General features: G+C 43.2%; 1 protein-coding gene across 1 annotated transcript in view; it reads right to left on the reverse strand.

Annotated features, from left to right (window-relative positions):
• LOC134881495 (membrane-associated guanylate kinase, WW and PDZ domain-containing protein 2-like) overlaps positions 1 to 20,507 on the reverse strand; it is a 76,259-nt gene that overhangs the window by 40,667 nt on the left and 15,085 nt on the right. The window contains exons 2-3 of the mRNA XM_063908883.1: positions 18,711 to 18,827; positions 4,308 to 4,427 (exon numbers count right to left, since the gene is read on the reverse strand). Of these exons, the coding sequence (XP_063764953.1) occupies positions 4,308 to 4,427; positions 18,711 to 18,827 (237 nt within the window). The remainder of the gene's footprint in view (positions 1 to 4,307; positions 4,428 to 18,710; positions 18,828 to 20,507) is intronic.

Consider the following 20,507-nt stretch of genomic DNA (forward strand, 5'->3'; position numbering starts at 1 on the left):
TCTCACTTTACATAGTACTTTTTGGGTTGATAAAACGTTTGCACTGCTGCTTTGTTAAATTAGCTGACTCAGTAATTCACTGGCTCTTGGAGGCCAAAGCAGCTGTCCGTTCTTCTTAATTAGGCCGACTCTCCTCAACGACAACTGTTGCAGGATTAGGGCAGTGTGTGTGTGTGTGTTTGTGCATGTTTGGAGAAAAACTACTACAGTGTTAGCGCCAAGTACAACATTATTAGTTAGAGTTGGGGTTTCAATAAAACCCAATTGCATCCTTAACAGTTGGCAGTGTCCTTAATGGGTTCGGGGGAGATTTGCTTCTCCTAAGTAAAAATAACTCGGTGCAGAATCCTAAAGCAGAAAATGCATAACTCCAAATATAAATACAGCATCTTAAATGTGTCTCAAGAGTAGGCAATGTCCCTTTTTTTACAAAACTAATCTTTTGGGAGCCAAAAAAAACCCCTGTCAATGTGCCTTCTCTGCTTAATGATGCACACAGTCCCGTTTGGGAACATAATAGTTGTGCAGTCACGCTACAACAAGAAAGTCTTAGGAAAATACAGTGGGGCAAAAAAGTATTTAGTCAGCCACCAATTGTGCAAGTTCTCCCATTTAAAAAGATGAGAGAGGCCTGTCATTTTTATCATAGGTACACTTCAACTATGAGAGACAAAATGAGAAAAAAAGAATCCAGGAAATCACATTGTAGGATTTTTAATGAATTTATTTTCAAATGATTGTGGAAAATAAGTATTTGGTCAATAACAAAAGTTCATCTCAATACTTTGTTATATACCCTTTGTTGGCAATGACAGAGGTCAATCGTTTTCTGTAAGTCTTCACAAGGTTTTCACACACTGTTGCTGGTATTTTGGCCCATTCCTCCATGCAGATCTCCTCTAAAGCAGTGATGTTTTGGGGCTGTCGCTGGGCAACACGGACTTTCAACTCCCTCCAAAGATTTTCTATGGGGTTGAGATCTGGAGACTGGCTAGGCCGCTCCAGGACCTTGAAATGCTTCTTACGAAGCCACTCCTTCATTGCCCTGGTGGTGTGTTTGGGATCATGGTCATGCTGAAAGACCCAGCCACGCTTCATCTTCAGTGCCCTTGCTGATGGAAGGAGGTTTTCACTCAAAATCTCACGATACATGGCCCCATTCATTCTTTCCTTTACACGGATCAGTCGTCCTGGTCCCTTTGCAGAAAAACAGCCCCAAAGCATGATGTTTCCACCCCCATGCTTCACAGTAGGTATGGTGTTCTTTGGATGCAACTCTGCATTCTTTCTCCTCCAAACACGACGAGTTAAGTTTTTACCAAAAAGTTCTATTTTGGTTTCATCTGACCATATGACATTCTCCCAATCCTCTTCTGGATCATCCAAATGTCCTCTAGCAAACTTCAGACGGGCCTGGACATGTACTGGCTTAAGCAGGGGGACACGTCTGGAACTGCAGGATTTAAGTCCCTGGCGGCGTAGTGTGTTACTGATGGTAGCCTCTGTTACTTTGGTCCCAGCTCTCTGCAGGTCATTCACTAGGTCCCCCCGTGTGGTTCTGGGATTTTTGCTCACCGTTCTTGTGATCATTTTGACCCCACGGGGTGAGATCTTGCGTGGAGCCCCAGATCGAGGGAGATTAGCAGTGGTCTTGTATGTCTTCCATTTTCTAATAATTGCTCCCACAGTTGATTTCTTCACACCAAGCTGCTAACCTATTGCAGATTCAGTTTTCCCAGCCTGGTGCAGGTCTACAATTTTGTCTCTGGTCTCCTTTGACAGCTCTTTGGTCTTGGCCATAGTGGAGTTTGGAGTATGACTGTTTGAGGTTGTGGACAGGTGTCTTTTATACTGATAACGAGTTCAAAAAGGTGCCATTAATACAGGTAACGAGTGGAGGACAGAGGAGCCTCTTAAAGAAGAAGTTACAGGTCTGTGAGAGCCAGAAATCTTGCTTGTTTGTAGGTGACCAAATACTTATTTTACCGAGGAATTTACCAATAAATTCATTAAAAATCCTACAATGTGATTTCCTGGATTGTTTCCCCCATTCTGTCTCTCATAGTTGAAGTGTACCTATGATGAAAATTACAGGCCTCTCTCATCTTTTTAAATGGGAGAACTTGCACAATTGGTGGCTGACTAAATACTTTTTTGCCCCACTGTATATGTCTCTGTACTAACTGTCTGGATTCGAGTAGCAGGCGGAAAAAGGAACAATTTCATAGTAAAATTGTGACCAAAACTGTGCAAAACCACCTGATTTGTATGAAAACAACCACAGCTGCGTCATTCTACTCATGTTAGAGCACAGCTCTGTTTGGAGGCAGAAGCACAAAAATAATAGCAAAGAATAAAAATAGCACTGTGCGTCGGTCATTTCACACCCACTGTAGGGGTTCTGCCGGTAGAAAAAGTAAAAAAAGTTCTATAGAATGAACATAAACAAATAACACATGAAGGTCCTAAAGGCATCTTACTGGAGATGCTCCATACATCAAAAGTATATTTCTCTCTTTTTGATTGACATTGAAGAGTCTGTCATTTCCAATCTATGTCATTATATGTTTTGAATGGACCTATTTCTTTCCGTGTGCTATTTGCATTCAAACCACAATAAAGCTTTATTTTTAGTTGAAATGTAATACCCTCATTGTCAGGGAAATATGGTTTGTGATTAAATGTTGAGTGTGAGTGAGAGGAAGATATGTCTTTTTTTATAATCCCTCAAAGTGGAAAATAGTGGAGGTTTCACAAAGATGAAACAGAGAGAGAGGACAGGGGCAATGGGAGGAGAACAACAGCTGAGCAAAGAAGAGAGAAGGAGGCAGCAATAAAATACAAAAGGAGGATCAGCAGTAAAGAGTCTACAGACATCCCTTTACTTTCATCCCAGCAGGAGCAGAAAGCTATAAGGAAGCCACTTCCTCAATAAGTACACTTCCGCTGCTGGTCACCAAACAGTCTTATCACATCATAACAAAATATGATGTGCACGCACGGGCACCTGTAAACAAATACACAAGTATCAAACTGCACAGGCAGCAAGCTCTCACCAGTGAAAGCTTAAGGACAACCTGAAGAGATACTTTCTGAAAATAAAGCAAACTGAGATAAGTTCCTCCTTATGCCCCATGCGGGTTTAAAAAACGCAGAACGCTTCTGGATTTGCCTGAAGGCATCTTGGCTTTTTGCACAGTTCCAATATCCACCTTCAGCTGTGACTCATCTCACATCATTACATACGTAAGCTCTTATGTGGACCAAGCCCTACACACACACACACACACACACACACACACACACACACACACACACACACACACACACACACACACACACACACACACACACACACACACACACACACACACACACACACACACACACACACACACACACACACACACACACACACACACTGATGATACATCTTATTTTGGCCTCCTTCACTGCTGTCGAAACAATATTCCCCTGTTTTTGCTGCCTTATCTCCTGATTTTGTCTCATCTATCTCTCACATTTTAATGTGCATTACAAAATGAGTTGCACCTCCAGTGCAGCCACCCGAGAAAGACAAAGAGAGAACTTCCCACAGTGGGCATAAGTAAACTCTGTATTGAGGGAAACATTCACTGTTAACACACAATATACACAGTTAGTTAAGGAACATGTAAAAACTGGAACCCATTCTCTCACACTCACACATGCAAGCACACAAAAACATAATCATTTGTGTGAGTGGCTCCTGCTGCACACTCTCACAGAAAACAAATTTGCGAGTGGGCAAATGATCCGGCTAATCCCCCATCTGTAAATGTATCCCTGTCAGTGTAGCAAAGCAGATGCACAGACTTGACATGACTTGGAAATGGCATTCATCCAGTTCACACACACACACACACACACACACACACACACACACACACACACACACACACACACACACACACACACACACACACACACACACACACACACACACACACACACACACACACACACACACACACACACACACACACACACACACACACACACACACACACACACACAGCCATTCAAAAAGCCACTGGAGGAAGCTGTAATACACGCCTTGGTGCATACGAATCATTTTGTTTGCCTAAGCTGTGTAAGAGCATCACCTGGCACGCTTGATTTATCAGGTAAAGATATCTAAATCACGTACATTTTCGAAATCACAAGATAACAAATTGAATTCAGAAATTGTAAAATAGCTCTGCTGAACCATACGTTCTCATTTCTGCTCCCCAAGCACTGTTTTTTTCTGCACAACGGACACTCACCTTCATAGGTTCCACTCTCTAGCAGGGCTCCACTTTGCTCCAGTTCCATAAACCGCTCCACACTCACAAAGTTGTAGTCCACCCCCGGCACCTCCCCTTCCTTAGGCTGCCTGGTGGTACCTGCAGAGAGAGAGAGAGAGGAAGAGAGAGAGGTCATCAGAGCCAAATAGGGCACTTGAGAAGAAAAGGCAGGAAGGCAGAGAAAGAGCCCAGAAAAGTTCTGTACAGAAAAAGACGACAGATTTGAGGGCTACAAAGTGTATCAGAGGAAGTGGGAGGGGAAAGGAAATGGAACAGAAGAGGCTGAGCGAGGAGTCATCGCTTGTGATAGCCAAATCCATTCACACAATTGTGTGTGAGTGACAGTGAGAGACAGAAGGAGACAGCTAGAGGAGATTGGAGAACATGCTCAAATAAGAAACCGCCGCCATTCAGTCTCTACTAGGCAATCCGGTGTTTTAGCAATGAGTCCATCAATATGGTACTTTTACCAACCATAACTCTAACCTAATACACAACACACAATACTGTGCCGTTTGGATTATTGTTTAACCAGCAGGAATGCAGAGGCCCAACATCCCCATGCTGCAATTAGAGCCTTCCTACATCAACGCTCTCCATCAGTGCTGCACCCGTCGAGGCTCGGCTGTGTGATGGCAGCCATGGGAGTTTTGAGTTTAATGAGGTGCTGTGTTTGTGTCTCTGCCAACTGGACTTTCAGCTTAGGCTCAGTAAAGTCTGATGGTGTTGATTCCTGCTCTCCATTGATCCTGCCTAAAAAACAGTGATTGGCCAGGCCTGAAGTCGGCTCTCAGAGATCGGAAGGTAAAAGCTAAGTCAGATTGATCTGGCCGTTACTTCAACAACAACGGACAGTCAGGCCGTAGCAGAATTTCAGATCTGGCCTAAGTGCAAGATTTGTGCTGCAGCTGCAACATAACCAAAGTGTAAGTTGTATGATATTAAAACAGCGGGTGGTAGCTTTGTCGTTGATACAGTGAGGGGATAGTGATCTTGTGGAGAGCAGGATCCTGTGTGAGTGTGTGATCTTGATCATTAGATCTCTATCGATCATCTGTCACCACTATACTGCTGTAGTGCAACCACTGAGCATTTCTGCTGTATTTACGTCACGACTGGGAGCAGAGATGACTGTTCAGCACCTAATGAGTAAGAAAGAGGCAATAACAGACCATCAGACCTATATAGTTCAGCAGGCTGTTGAATATACTGTATACATTGGTGTGTTTGTTTGGAACCACCTCTTGTCAGTTTGTGCTTATATTTGCGTACACAACTTGTTGCTTGTCCCTGTGGCTCTATATTGTGGTAAACTACCCACTGTGCCAACAGTAATCCTATTTCCAAGCAGATCACAGCTCAGTAGGACACTGTAAATCCACAACACCACAGGTATGACTGAGTGAGTTTGTGTGTTGTGTGCGTCCGTTGACATTGTTCGCTGTACTCCAACCATGATCAGCAGCTAGTATGAGTAGGCCTCCTGCTGGACTCTATACCACACAACAAGACCACAGTGTTGATTAAATTGCTTTACACATGGAGACAGGTGTCACTTAGAGATGTGACTATGTCTTATGTCTCATGTCTCACCGCCTGTTCTGTGACATCTTTAAACAGCTAATCTTGTTATTGTAAATAAAGGCAAGGGTATTAATGCCACAGCTGGGCTTCTGACCTGAGTAGTAGTAGCAGTTGCAGTAGTAGTAGCAGTAGTATTTGATATTTGTTATGTTATTTGTGGATGCATATAAAACATATCTTATTCATGGCTATGTATCTCCCAGTTTATGTCCAGTCAGCAGGATTATAAATCAGTGTGTACCACCAGTTATATCAACCCCCAAGTGCTGCCTAAACTACCAAGGTCAGTGAAACACTTTCAAATTCTAGTCCTTTAGGCTGCATTTTACACTAAGTGACTGCAGTTGATTATCATCTTTCTCTTTTCTCCAAAACTTGTTTCTGTTTCAACTTCTGTAACCTAGTGCAGCTAATAAATAAATTTCCTCCCTCTGAGTTGTCTCAATACTTCTGTCTATACAAACATTTCACATTACGACCTTCATAAGATACAGACAGAGTGTATATTACAGCCGTATTTCTTTGCATTATTTATCAAGCGTATTTCAAATTGGGTCCACCCCATTTAAAAAGAGTTCCACAACACTCACAGCTTGTACCCTTGTACATTTACTTCAAAAGAAATACAGATTGGAAGAAGCTTTAAAGACCAGTACAATGGAGCCCACTCCATGAACTATACAGCATTAAAAATGAGTCTTGAAGAGGAGCATCCATCACATGTGTAGTTCTTCTCTGAATACTGCAGCAGCTCAGCCAGCCAGGCGGGCTGGTCACCTTCCACTTGGTACAGCTATTGATCTGTAAGATCGGGTGAAATTATTCTGCCGCCCACACTAGAGTAGGCAGAGCCTGCTGGAATACTGATTGACCTGCCAATGGCCCTCTCCCACAGCTTCCTTCACCGGACACACCAACAGAGAGAGACAGAGAGGCAGAGACAGAGGAAGAGTGAGAGAGAGCATCTTGTTGGATCTTAGCTGGGAATATTGATCGACTATCTGTCCCTGAGATAGGCAGACATTTCCTCTTTCCTTCCATCCTTTTCACACATTTCTACTCATAGCGGCTTATCACATTACCTGTTTTTTCTCTCTTGCATTCTGCTCTTGATTCTCCCTTCACCTTAGCAACACCCACTAAAAAACTGTAAAGTAGACCTTTGTGATAAAAACTAACACTGTCCCAAGCAAAATCCATACTCTGTTCCTTTTGCCACCATTGCTACCTTTCTCTCTCTACATCTATCTTTACTTTACCAACTGCCTTTTTGTTATCCTCGAAAACCCCCAGGTAGAGGCCAAAAATGATCCAAATACAATCCATAATTTATGAGGCCTTGTAGATATGTGCTGAAAAGTCTTCAGCTCTGTTCAGTGGATTTTATTTTTATATTTTTGTACATAGCTACAGAAACTCTTTAGCAGAGCTTTAATTAATGAGCTGAACAAATTAGGGCAAGCATCACAGGAGCTCAAGTAAAAGAAATGGCAGCAGACTGTACTGAGAGGAGGCAGGGACGCTTCCCCCGAGCCAAAAGCACTGCTGCTGTTGACTATTGATTGGGTGTCGTGCTCTCGCTAATAAAGGATAAAGTTGGCTGGGATCCAAAATTGGTCTTTGCATTGCAATCAGCCAGCGTAGCCAACCTCTCAGAGGTGACGCTGTGGGTAGGGGTATGAGCGCCATAGAGATTTATGGCTTAAATTACTTAAATCCATAATAGCACAGAAAAGCTTCGGAGCTGCCACTTTAGGGGGTGAAGACATTTTCTGCCTTAAACCATGACGACCTAGCGCTACAGAATATTTTCACATTTATGGGACTGTGTGTGAGGGAGGGAAAAACAAGATTACGTCGAAACATAACAAGGAAATTCCATTTAGAGGAAAAGCTAAAATAGCTGCTATACTGAAATAACTCAGCTGGGTGTCAAACGATAAGAGGACAAAGACCTTTGCTAAATAATAGAGTGGCAGAAGTGTGGTAAGCAGAGAAAAACAGCATCACAGGGAGAGAGACAGTGAAAGGAGAAAAAGTGTGATTGGTTAACCTTACTGTGCATCCAGAGGTATTCATACATATGTTTATATAATTAAGCAGGGAGTCACGTGGGAAGGCAGAGCGGTGGAGATTCAGCAAAATTTAGACGATTGTTGGACTGATTATCATAACAAAGCGTGGGGGGAGGTGGTCTCGCCCGCCTCAGTGAACATGTGTGGGAATGAAGAGGTAAGGATGCTGGAAAGTGTGTGTTTTATACTATTGTGTGAGCTGAAGACACAGAGAAATAGGGATAATTTTGTCCTCTAGAGTGAGATCCATTGATGAAAAAGATGACTTAGTATTTGTAGTTTTAATACCTGAACAATTTTACTGAGCAACACACCTAATGACAGAAAACTGGATACACATGGTCCCACCTGAGCTTCCAGTTCTGTCTCAACGTGGATTTATATGGATCGGGTTTGTCTTGCGAACCTCTCCAAGCTTCAGCATATCATCCCTCAGAGCCAACAGGCTGTTTTGGGAGTTGGAAGGAATTTGTTACAGAGACAGAGGTAACACCAAATCTACGGTAACTAAAAATACTCTCTAAAAGTCGAGCAAATGTGACACAATAATCCCCAGGTGGACTGGATGAGGAGGATTATATAAATAGCTGGTAGACAGTTGATAGTACACCTGTCCCTCTAGGCCGAATACTGAAGATGGTGGAAAGTGAGAGATTTATCTTCTGGATGCATGTCTTTTAATCTCCATTGAGATGTGTTGCAGTCGGTTAAAGCTCTTGTACCATGCTAGATACTTTGGTAGGTCCATCACTGAGTATGCATGTAGTGCAGTAGAGCACAAATCCCAAGGTGTGAAACCAGTTTTACACCAAAATCAATGAAAAGGTAAATAAAACGATGCACACAACATAAAAATCTTCCTATTCAATCTAAAAGCCAGCTGTAAACATGTTATCCGATTTTAAACTACCCAAGGGGGAATACAGAGTTGGTGTTTTAAGACACAATACTTCAACGGTACAAACAAAAAGTACCAAGAAACAATACACTGTCCTCAAAACCCTGAACGTGTTTACCCAGAATCCTTTTCAGCACAGAGCAAGCAGAGCAGCACGGCAGCAGGAGCACAGAGAGGAATGTGAGGATTGTATTGTTTCTTGCACCAAACACAAACACACTGCTGCTTGCTTATTAATTTACTGTCTCAGTCTGGCAACTATCTGTTTATCAATCTATCTTACTGTTTCCTTTTACAAATTTCCCTCTTCTATTATCCTGTCTCTTTTCTTGTTCCTCTCGTTTCTAATTTACCTCATTGCTCTTCCATCCATTGGATTCTCTGTTGGTGTTCTTTGTCCCCATTACTCCCTCTCTGCATTTTTTAATCCGCTCGCTCTTCCCCTCGTTATCCTCCTCTCTTCTTTTGTCTCTCCTCCAAGCTCCGTCTCGCACTTTGTCTCTCGTCTGTTGCTCGCTCACTGTTCACCCTCCCTCTTTCTTTTCGTTTTTCCCGGTTCACAGATGTGAAGGGAGGAAGCAGGTGTATAGGAGAGGTATGATCGAGCACACACACAGTCATCCTTATTTACACTACAAAGCCCAGGCTACAGATGCAGCGAAGCAATATGGCAACACTTTGACAGAAGCGTCTGCTACCAAGACAACACGTCAGTGCCTGGCAACGCAGCCTTGCCATGGAAACAAGCTGCAACATCTACATTAGCTGTAGAAAAAGAATATTTATGTCAGAGATGACATCGCCGTTTTGCATACACAGCTGTTTTACTAGTTTCAGCCACAGATGTCTTCAGCTAGAGCCCTTTTGTTTTGCAGAGCTGCAGGTCTGTGCTTTCTTGCACTTCATTCATCCATTACTGTCATAGCGTAGGCCGCCGAGACTCACACCTGGTTACTTCAGAGTAATTCAGGTGCTGTTTAAGTGGACAGGTTTCCCTCCGATGGGGGCAGTAGGCTGGGAGGACTGGGAGATTTGGAGCGAGCTAGCACCAAGTTCCAACCCTTCCACGGATGACTGAGATTTGAGGAAAGCCTACTGCATCTAAAATAATAAAGCAAGTTCTACTAAAGCCTGTAACTTGGCAGTATAAAGCAGAAAACTCATGAACTGGTAATATTGAGGTAACAGGTGTTTATAAACAAGCGCATAGCACTGGTGGGCAAAAGCATCATTCTCATCACACAAACATAGTGCAGGTTTTTTAAACATTCTACCCACACTTACAGGCAGATTTATTTTCTTAATCTCACTAAATTTAGATGGTTAAAGTGAGACAGTCAATAAATGACTGGACTAATTTTAGCAATGATTGCTAGCTAAACATGCCTGTGACCAACATGCCTGGCAAACTAACAGCCGGATCGTAGAGAGTATGGTATATAACCTGCAAGTGAAATCAAAATAACGCATTCGGTACCTGCAGGAAATGAACAGGCTTGATAATGCGCAAAAACAAGCCTGTACACCCTTCTACCACGCAAACTTACACCATGTTTAGGCTGATAATCTTGTATTTGGTTGTGTACCTCAGCAACACTGACCACAGTCTACGGTGTGCACCAATATTTTTTTTAAAATAGTATCAGGTGGCGCTGCTTTGCCCACCAGCAACTCCTAAAACTCTGTTACTCTAACAGATGGACTGCTAGGAGACAGTTAAGTTAGCTTAGCATAAAGACTGCCGGGGGAAAACAGCTAGCCTGGCTTTGTTCAAAGGCACACAATCAACAACAACAGTGATTCTGGGATATACCCCCTATAAAGAGGAAACATGGCATTTAAAATGTATGGTCACATTAGAAACAACACGAACCTTGTTCAGTAGTAAGTCTGACAGCTGGTGGCAAGTGAAATGTGTTACCATGGACTGAGCCATGCTGGCAGTTTCCTCCTGATGCAGTCTTTATGCTTTATGCTAAGCTAACCTGCTCCAGCTTCATGTTTACCCAACGACATGACAATCTCTGAATCTGCTCATTTAACTTTTGGCAAATTTGAAAACCACTTCATTTTCCAAAATGTCAAACTAACGGGATGGTGTGGCATTATCAGTGCTGCACTGTTTACATTTCAATACTCACTGAACACTGAAATCTGTCAACCTTACTTTCATAAAGTCCTGGTTGATTGATTAGTCTATTGGCAGAAAGTTAATCTTTACCATTGCTGACAAATTGTTTTAATGATCAGGGTCATTCATCAACCAAAAAAGCCATTTAAAAATGTACTCGCTCCAGTCTTTTTTTTAACAGCATTAGTGAGTCATTGGTGCTTTTATCTGTACAACATTCAATATTTGGACAAAAACTAAGCAATGGTCAACAGAGTGTTTTCTCACATTTTATAAACAAAATAGAAATGTCCATACATCATCCATATGTTAAACATTTTCCCACTGAATTCAAAACATCTGGTATTGAGATTGAATAAATGAAAAAGGTTCTGTATTCTTGGCTTGCCATCATAACCTGATTTTGGAAAGACTGCCCTGGGAATTGCTGCATTCAATTGATGACATAATTAATAACAGTGAGTTAATGAGTTAAAACTAAAATAAGTGATTTCATAGGAAATGAAAGTTAATTCAATGGAAACCTCCTTCACAGAAAAAAAAATCTGCTCAGCACAGAGCCAATTCAGGTTAACTACCGCTGCATCAAGTCTGGAGTTTCTTTCATAGAGAGTCTGTCAGGTCCACAAGCGGCTGTAAAGACAACTGAGTTGCTCAGTGGATCAGAGCGGAGCTGGAGCCTGAGTGACATTGAGGAATTACTCCTGTACTGACGCGCATCCTGTGGTGATGGAAATCAGACCTGATAGGCTGAAAAGCACCTTTATTTGTCTGCAGAGCTGAAGGACGCAGGACGACAGTGGGGGTGATGATGAAGTACACACACACAGCTGGTGTGTGGGATTTGGTATGCAGGTTGTGCAGCTGTGTATGTTGGTTTCTGTGTGGAGGGGCAAAGATTGACTAGAGTAAACAGTCAAGCTCTTTGAGGTGTCAGCGCTTACTGACCATCACAGGACAGCATCTGGCTCGTCACTGCACATTACTCTGATGTTAGAGGCAGACTTGTGGTGAGCGGGGTGAAGAGGGAATACTAGAAACAGGAGTAGAAAATATAGCCCTCAAACAAACCTCATTTTTTGATTAGCTGCTCAGTGAGAGTTCACTGAGGAGAGGGACACCTGTCCAGAGCTTAATATGCAAAGCATTTTGCAAACATAACCAATTCATAAATCACGTTCATTATTTGCTATGTTCATTTCATAATAATCCTATCACTTGCAGTTTCTTTCATCTGTGGAACAACATTAATCCAGCATGCCAATCAAACAGCAGGGAGCGCAGAACCACATCAAAGCATGTCAGCCAAGCCTTTAGCAAGAGCAAGCCAGCAGGCAAATCACCCCTTTAAGGTGAGAGTCCCTGGGGGATGATGTATTTTTCCTTCTCTCTCACATGCAGTGGCAAGCACACACAACGTCTAAGAGAATGGCACGTACCACTCATTATTTAACAGTTCAGACAATTAAATCCCAACACACAAACAGAATATTCAGTGTGTCAGTGTAAAAATCCGGTGTTTTCATACCCAAACACAGTGCGTTTCTGTGAGTTCACACACATCACAATCAATGTGCCAAAGAGACACACACACAAGAAATAAGTATTTTCTTTACCTTCTCATCTAACTTCACTTTAGTCATCATGACAAACATCTTCAAATAACTGCCATCACTCCTCTTCCTCCCCCATCATCATCATCACTCGCAGTACCCATTTAGGGCTGAAGCCCACTCACACCCATATTAGTAACTCTGAAGATGATACAATCAGCAATCTATATACAGGATTATGAATTTTATAACAAATACTGTGTTCCAACTACAAAAATATCCCAAAAACTGAACCGACTTTCTTGGTTTCATTTCAGAACAAATTTTTTCGGATGCAAATATAACGTTTTGTTGGTCAGCCAGTCAAATTATAAATCAAACACAGATGGAGGTGGGAGAATTTGGTAGCTCACTGCAGAGACAGCCTCCTCTGCCGAGGAAATCATTACAGATGAATAGACTGAATGTTCACTTCAAGCTGCAGATTTTCAACAGCAGAATGAATCAGGTCTAACTTTGTTACAACAGCACATTGGCAAACATGTTGTCCGAGCCAAAATGTCAAACAAGTGTAAGTGTACTTGACTGTGAGGAAAGCAGAGAGCAAACAACAATATAAGGCTTCAACTGCAGTCCCACATTCACCAGTGGAACTCAACAATATGTTACTGCTTGGTGACTGTTTCTGGTTTTTTTCATCTACTGAAATTTACTCTGCCGTTAACATCAATACAAATGTTTTTAAAATAAATGGTTGAGTAAAAGTTATGACAAATACACCCAGTTAACACATCAATATCAGTGTATCACTTTCAGACATGTTGACATGCTGATAGATTTGATTATTTGTAACATGAAATCAGCTGTTTTGTTCAGCTGTCTGATGGTGCAGAGAGCTTTGTTTAACATTTTGCAAGGGAGGACTCAAACAGTCTTGTTAGCTTTTTGCATAGTAAGTAAACTGCACACATCTTCTGCGTGCATCAAGGTTAAAAAGGGTCTTTTTCCACAAATCTACTCCCAAAATCGCTATGAACATTACCGCTATCATTATCGTGGGATCGTCAGCACTATCACCTTCTGAAGCATCCTGGCCTGGAGGACGATCCCCTAACGGAGGCAGCGAAGCTGCGGGGCAGCGTCGGTCCAGAGCAGCGGATGTGAAGTGACAGAAGCTGCATGTATTTATAGGCTATGTGAGTAGGGAAACGTGCTGCTCACTGTTGCAGCTATTTATAGAGCCTTTTACTGATGCCTCTGAGTAGTGCGGAGGGGAGGAGATGGTTCCCCGGGGAATGACTTACGAGGCTCTCTCATATCTCCCACTACCCCCATTCTGTGCACGTCCGCCCTTTTACTCCCCATGTCTCTGCTTTGCTCATCCCTCCATCTCCTGCATCAACTCTCGCCTTCTCAATTACCATCCTTCGTCCACTCTCTTCTTTCCTCCACATCTCTCCCCTGCTGACCGTCTCTTCTTAACCACCCCTCCTCCTGTTTTCTCCCTTTTTCCATCTTCCCACAGAGCCTCTTTGCTCATGTCTACATCCATTATCTGCCCTCCCATTTCTCCTTTTCTGTTTACTGTTCTGTCACTGCTCTCTTTCCCCGATATATTTCCCAGATCTTCTTATTCCTTGAGCCCCATTTCAATGCTTGTACTCTTAGCTACCCTCCTATCAAAGAGGTACTCACACTGAATAACTAAATTCCTCAACAGCAGGTGCTCAGGCAGTAGCATAGACTAATTTTCTGAAGTGGTCAAGTGATCTCTGTGAATGAACTGAAAAATGTCTTATCTCAAAGGCTTGAGAAGTAAGATTAGCTATCAAACAGTGACATCTTACACCATGTTTCAACCTAAATTTGCATTTAAGATAAATGCATATCTGATGTTTTATTCCACTCACATCACACCTCAATTCTCCTTATGTCTGTTTGATCTGCTTGACACTTTATGCACTAATAGTAAATCACTCTTACTCTCACTCTTATGCATGTGAAAAGGAAACCTGAAAATAGGTAAAGGTTCACATGCAAACACACTGCAATATGGAGGCATCAACACACCCTGTGAATAAAGTTACTAATATCACATTCAATTCATTATTTTGGGGGGAGAACGACCAATCCTTGAGCCAAGTGATATAACAGGATGCAGGAGTTGATGTCAGCATTTGAGCCTTCTAGCTGTATGCGCACACACACACACACACACACACACACACACACACACACACACACACACACACACACACACACACACACACACACACACACACACACACACACACACACACACACACACACACACACACACACACACACACACACACACACACACACACACACACACACGTCCTTCAGTGTGACAGCATGTTGTGATGCAGAGTGGCGTCTGCTTGTCAAGCTGACAGACTCGCACTGACAGCATGGTCAGAGCGCTGCAGACACGGGAGAAAAACACTGATTTTGTGACGTTCTGAACCACAACAACAAACAGTATGCTGAGCACGAGCAGCCCAGCGCTCAGGACAATCATCCCTGGTTTTTGGCAGTCTGATGCTCTGTCAGTCTGATAGTTAAGCAACGTTACGTGTGTCTCAGACTGGCAGGAAGTCATTGAACGTATGAAACACCCTCCGATGCTGTAGAGATGTCCTTCCTTCCTGCAGCGGTCAGGCTGTATAACAACCATGGCCCCTTGTAGACCCCCCACACACAAACACACAAACTCGGACTATGAAACCAATGTGCGGTGATGTAAACACTAAACAGACATCGAATATGACACAACTGTTGTGCTACAACACTTATGTGCAATACGTCGATGCTATAATTATTATTCCTAGTGGCTTCTTCTTAGGTAGTCCATTGAGTCGGTATGTCATTATGTAAATATTTATTTTCTTTTACCACTGCAATCCCACCGCTACCACACAGTATTCTAAAAATGTTACACTATTTTATTTTATAAATACTGCTTACTTGCTTATTTTCCCTGAATGTGTATTTCTGTACATGTTTCTTTTCTTTAGATTTGAATACTATATGCACGCCTTTTTATCCAAAGTGTGTTATTTGTATTTCTCATCTCTATCCAAACTTTAAATTTCCCTCTGTGAGATGATTAAAGAAATTCTGATTCTGATGCCCTGCTGACCAAAGGCATATTTAATAAGATTGATGAAATTAAGTCAAATTTTCGGGAATCACTGTAATATGAAATGTATCTCAAAGCTGCTGTGCAGGAGGTCTACCAGTTTGAATTTCTATAATCTTCATTACACTGTATCAGCTTTGTTAAGTGATACGCAGTTAATTATGGGGATGTCATTACTGCACACATATCACACAGAATGACTGTCTTTCCATTTTTATAAAGGGCTGGAAGCCGGGTGTAATTGAAACGAGGTGGTGACGAACAGGGCTGTCACAATCATGAATTTAAAATGACAATTAATTGTCATACAAATAATTGCCCTTATATATTTAATTGTCTATTTCTGCAAATGACATGCCACAAAACGGTGCTGATGGTTAACTTTCTAACTAGACATTATTCCTTTCTGTTAATTCCAATATCTGCTTCTCAAAATGATGTGGTCATTGGCAAAAGAAACAGTATGTCACCTCTGGCTCTGCTGCACATTGATTTATTTTAAATAGCAAGTGGTTAGAGACAGTTAATTAATGTAGAAAGAGGCTTGATTTTCCTTATAAAAGGTTAATATGCAGCAGGGAAACACAAGGCCTCTGATTATTCCTGCTTCAGCTTCCAGACCGTGGACAGAAGGCACAGGGGAGATTTTGTTTGGCCTCTAGGGTCTGAGTTGATGCTCGCTTTGCAGTTATGTTTACTTTTACAGCACAACTTTACTCCCAATTCTTCTCTGCTCAGATAGCCACCGACTGTCTGCTCTGAGCGCATCCATTGTGTCTCTCATTCTCGCTCTACCACACACGCTACGTTCAGGCTACACACTTAATAGAATAGATAGAATCGGAGGATGAAACCCTCTTTATTTGTCACATACATGCACACAGCAGAGCACACACAGTGAAATTGGTCCTCTGCATTTAACCCATCTAGTACTAGGAGCAGTGGGCAGCTATTGTGCAGCGCCCGGGGAGCAATGGGGAGGGGGGATTGGAGGTGTCGGTGCCTTGCTCAAGGGCACCACAGCAGGGCCTAGGAGGTGAACTGGGACCTCTCTAAGTAGCAGTCCACTTTCCATATTTCAAGTCTGTTTGGGGACTTGAACCGGTGACCCTACGATTCCCAGTCCAAGCCCCTACTGACTGAGCCACTGCTGGACACTTAGGGCCCACACTACTTTATAGCACCATGTTTTCTTATAACTCCAAATATTTTAATGTTAATGATTGAATTAACTTGCTCCAGAGCTGTAAAACACACTGTTGCAGCCGTCAAAGAGACTCACAGCTTTAAGTCAAAGATCGGCTAAAGGCATCATCTGTCGCTATCTTGCTTCAAGCTAATAAATACAGTCTAATATGAGCTGAAACGGAAGAAGCTGTCCAACAACAGTTAGACCTGGAGAGGGAAACTCTATTGTTCTGTTTTCAATCGAAAATGAAAACCTCTTGCTCAGGTAAAGAGACCAGCAAATAAACATGCACCTGATTGACTTTCTATTTGTGACATTGGCTTTGAAATCCCTTGATCGTAGAATCCAAGGATATGGCAAAATGATCGCAATCTGTCAAATAATTGCAACCAAGCAATTGAAACAGACCTATTAACAAAACTATGGTTCAGCTATTAAAAGACCCATGCCTTGACCGGGCAGAAGTGTGTGAGGATCTGCAGTGTTGAACCCCAGCCAGTCCACATCACCTCAGCAGTCATCTCGGCAGTACGCCTTCACTGCACTATTACACAGCCAACGGGCTGAGAAAGGAAGAAGAAAAGAGAGGGAAGGAGTGGGCAATCTGGATTTAAATTGAAAGAGAGTGAAAATGAGATAGAGTAAGGTGGTGACCAAAAAGAAATCAAAAAGGCGAGGAAGGCGGAAGAGGCAGAGGGAAGATGAGAGAGCGCGTAGAGTGAAAGCAAAGACATGAAGACGACAGGAGAAAGGGAAGGAGGGAGGGAGGGAGGGGAGGAAAAAGAGGGAGAGAGAGGCTCAGGAACTGTGCAGCTGTGAGAGCGTATTAAACAATCACTTCTGTGTCAGCAGCTCGACACCGGCAGAGGAGATCTAGTAGAGTAGCTGCGCTCAGCCAATGCAAAGACAACCATCACTGACGTCAAAGCCTGGCTTTGCCTCCTCATGGTTCTCCACCAAAATCTGTTTGTTCATAAACATGAAAAAGGCCGGTTGACTCAACTCAACCACCTTTACTTGCAAATCACCGAGACAGCATTACCGAGGTTCTTAACAGATGATACTGAAACATGTCAGACATGTACAAAGCCCTTCAGCGAGCAGCATGTGCAGTCTGCATCAGAGGAGCTGATACACAAGCTGCATGGAGTACTGACAGCGGGTGGAGCTGCCGGAGACGCCATCCGCTCAATGACAATTACAGCAATGACAGAATCCACCGACAGGCAACAGGCACTGATAACACAATGCACAGCAAACCACACGTCTGCATGCACGTCTGTGAAAAAATTATTTTTGTATTTCACACGCCCAGATTAAAGAAAGATATCTTATTGTAACCAGAAGAGTGACATGTGACTATCTGTGTGTATCTGCATGTGTGTGTTGTGCATGTCTAGCGTGTGCTGAAGGGGGTAGGGCGTCAAGGCAACGCAAGCCTCGAGACAAGAGGCTGGTTGCCGTGGAAACCTCAGGCTGAGATCTCAGCAGCCGGACGATTGAAGGGAAAGAAGGAGAAATAGACAGAGAGAGATGGAGGGAAAGAGCGTGAGGGTGATGTAAAAACAGGAGGGCAACGTCCCGAGGGTAAGGAGGAAAATCTAAAACAGAGAAACATAAAGAAATAGATCTGAAGGAGGAGGGGGGAGGGGTAATGATATCGAAGAAAGAGGGGAAGACAATAAAAGATAATTACAGACACACAGTGAGGCAGAAGAGGAAGAGATCAAAGAGGAGTAAATTAAAGCCTGAAGGGGTGATGGACGACAGGAGAGAGATGTGGACTCACAGGGAACGGTGCGGAGGTAGAGGTTGTCTCTGATGATCTGCTGGTGGTCGTGGTCCACTGAGCCCTTGGAGAAACGCAGGTTGAGGTAGTGCCGCAAATCCTTGTCAACCACCCCCCCTGAAAAAAAAACACAGAGAGATTAGAGCTTGCCTTCCTTTCCACGACACACAACACAAGCCTGACATTTTGTGGGAGTGATATCCAAATGTCTTATTGGCTTTTGTTTCAAGATTGGCTCAGGATCAATCATGATGAAAGTGACACTGGACTGGAAACAACTGCAAGGATTTCACTTCACTGTAGGAAACCAGTTGCCTGCCCAGTAGGCCATTCGAAACACACAGCCAAACAAACATTGCTCAGTCCAGAAAACTTTACATTTCAAGGTGATTGGAACCTTGAAGTTTGTGAAGAAGTAGTTAAGAGGTAAGTGTATTTAGAGGTTGTTTGTGATTCAATATCAGGGTAAATTGCTTCATCAGATTGAAAGCTTGCACTGATTTTCATAGCAAAGCAAAACAGCAAAAGACACACACCGTGGTAATTGTGTAAACCAGTGATCCCCTTGGGGCTAAATAAATGTGCGGTGTCAGCAGGTTGGGTGACACTGGCCTACAGAGGACAGAAGCTAACACCACCTCATCACTTCCTGTCTCTGCTTTTTACCCTCTGAACAAGCTGTCTTCCTCCTGATGAAGCCACTGAACCGAAACACAGTCAAATGAATGACTAACATAGCATAAATTCAGAGGAAGAGAGCACGCCAACATATCTGTGCTGCACACACACTGTATGATAATGACCATGAATAGTTTCTCCTCCCTGCATCCCAAACCAAAGAAGCCCAGGAGGATGAGAGGAGGAGAACTTATTTTCCACACAACATTCAGTATGCAAGACTATCACATCAGACAGTGTGTGTGTGTGTGGGGGGGGGGATTATGTTACATGCCATGCATTAACAAACGAAAAACATATCCTCTCACTGGTGCTTTTCCTAGCGACCTCCAGCCAAATTGTCTTGACAGCTTTCGGCCTACCGGTTTAGCTTAATGCAGCCTACCCGTCAATGAGAACACACAGCCTACCCTCAGAGAGGAAATTGGAACGGTGCACAGTGCAGATACCTGTGTGTGTGCTGCCGACACAGGTGGCTGTGTGATTTTGCAATAAGGAATTCTTGGAACAACATCTTATGTAAACTGACACCATTTTAGCGAGGCTGTGGAGCTCTGAATTGCTTCACAAACAGCGAAGCAAGAGGAGAGGAGAGGAGAGGAGGGGAGAGGAGGGGAAAGGAGGGGAAAGGAGGGGAAAGGAGAGGAGAGGAGAGGAGAGGAGAGGAGAGAGCCGGAAAACAAAGAAATACAGGAGGAAATCTTGATTGCAAAAATTGTCGCAGTTCTCAGGTTGGTAAACATCATCCTACAGTTGTGTATACAGGCAAAGGCCATTTCATGCACAGACACCGACACACACACAATATAAATGCACACCGACACACACAGACATATGTGCAGAGAGAAATCTAGAGACAGACAGACAGAGTGAAGACAACGGCGGTGCAGACAAGGCACCTCATCAGCAGCTAGCCCAGATGCTGATAAAAAGCGGTCCTTTCTCCACAGGTATACATCCACAGACAGCCTGTCCTCCCAGGCGTCCTCTAGCCTTGCAAACAACCGCTGCACATCTTCTGCCGCCTCGGTGAAACCTCACTGTCCTCCCTGCTGCCTCTACTTCTCCACAGCTGCTCCACCACACACACTTGCAGCACCTGGCTGCAGCCAATATTAA

The sequence above is a fragment of the Eleginops maclovinus genome, chromosome 2, assembly GCF_036324505.1.
Source record: "Eleginops maclovinus isolate JMC-PN-2008 ecotype Puerto Natales chromosome 2, JC_Emac_rtc_rv5, whole genome shotgun sequence".
NCBI lineage: Eukaryota > Metazoa > Chordata > Actinopteri > Perciformes > Eleginopidae > Eleginops > Eleginops maclovinus.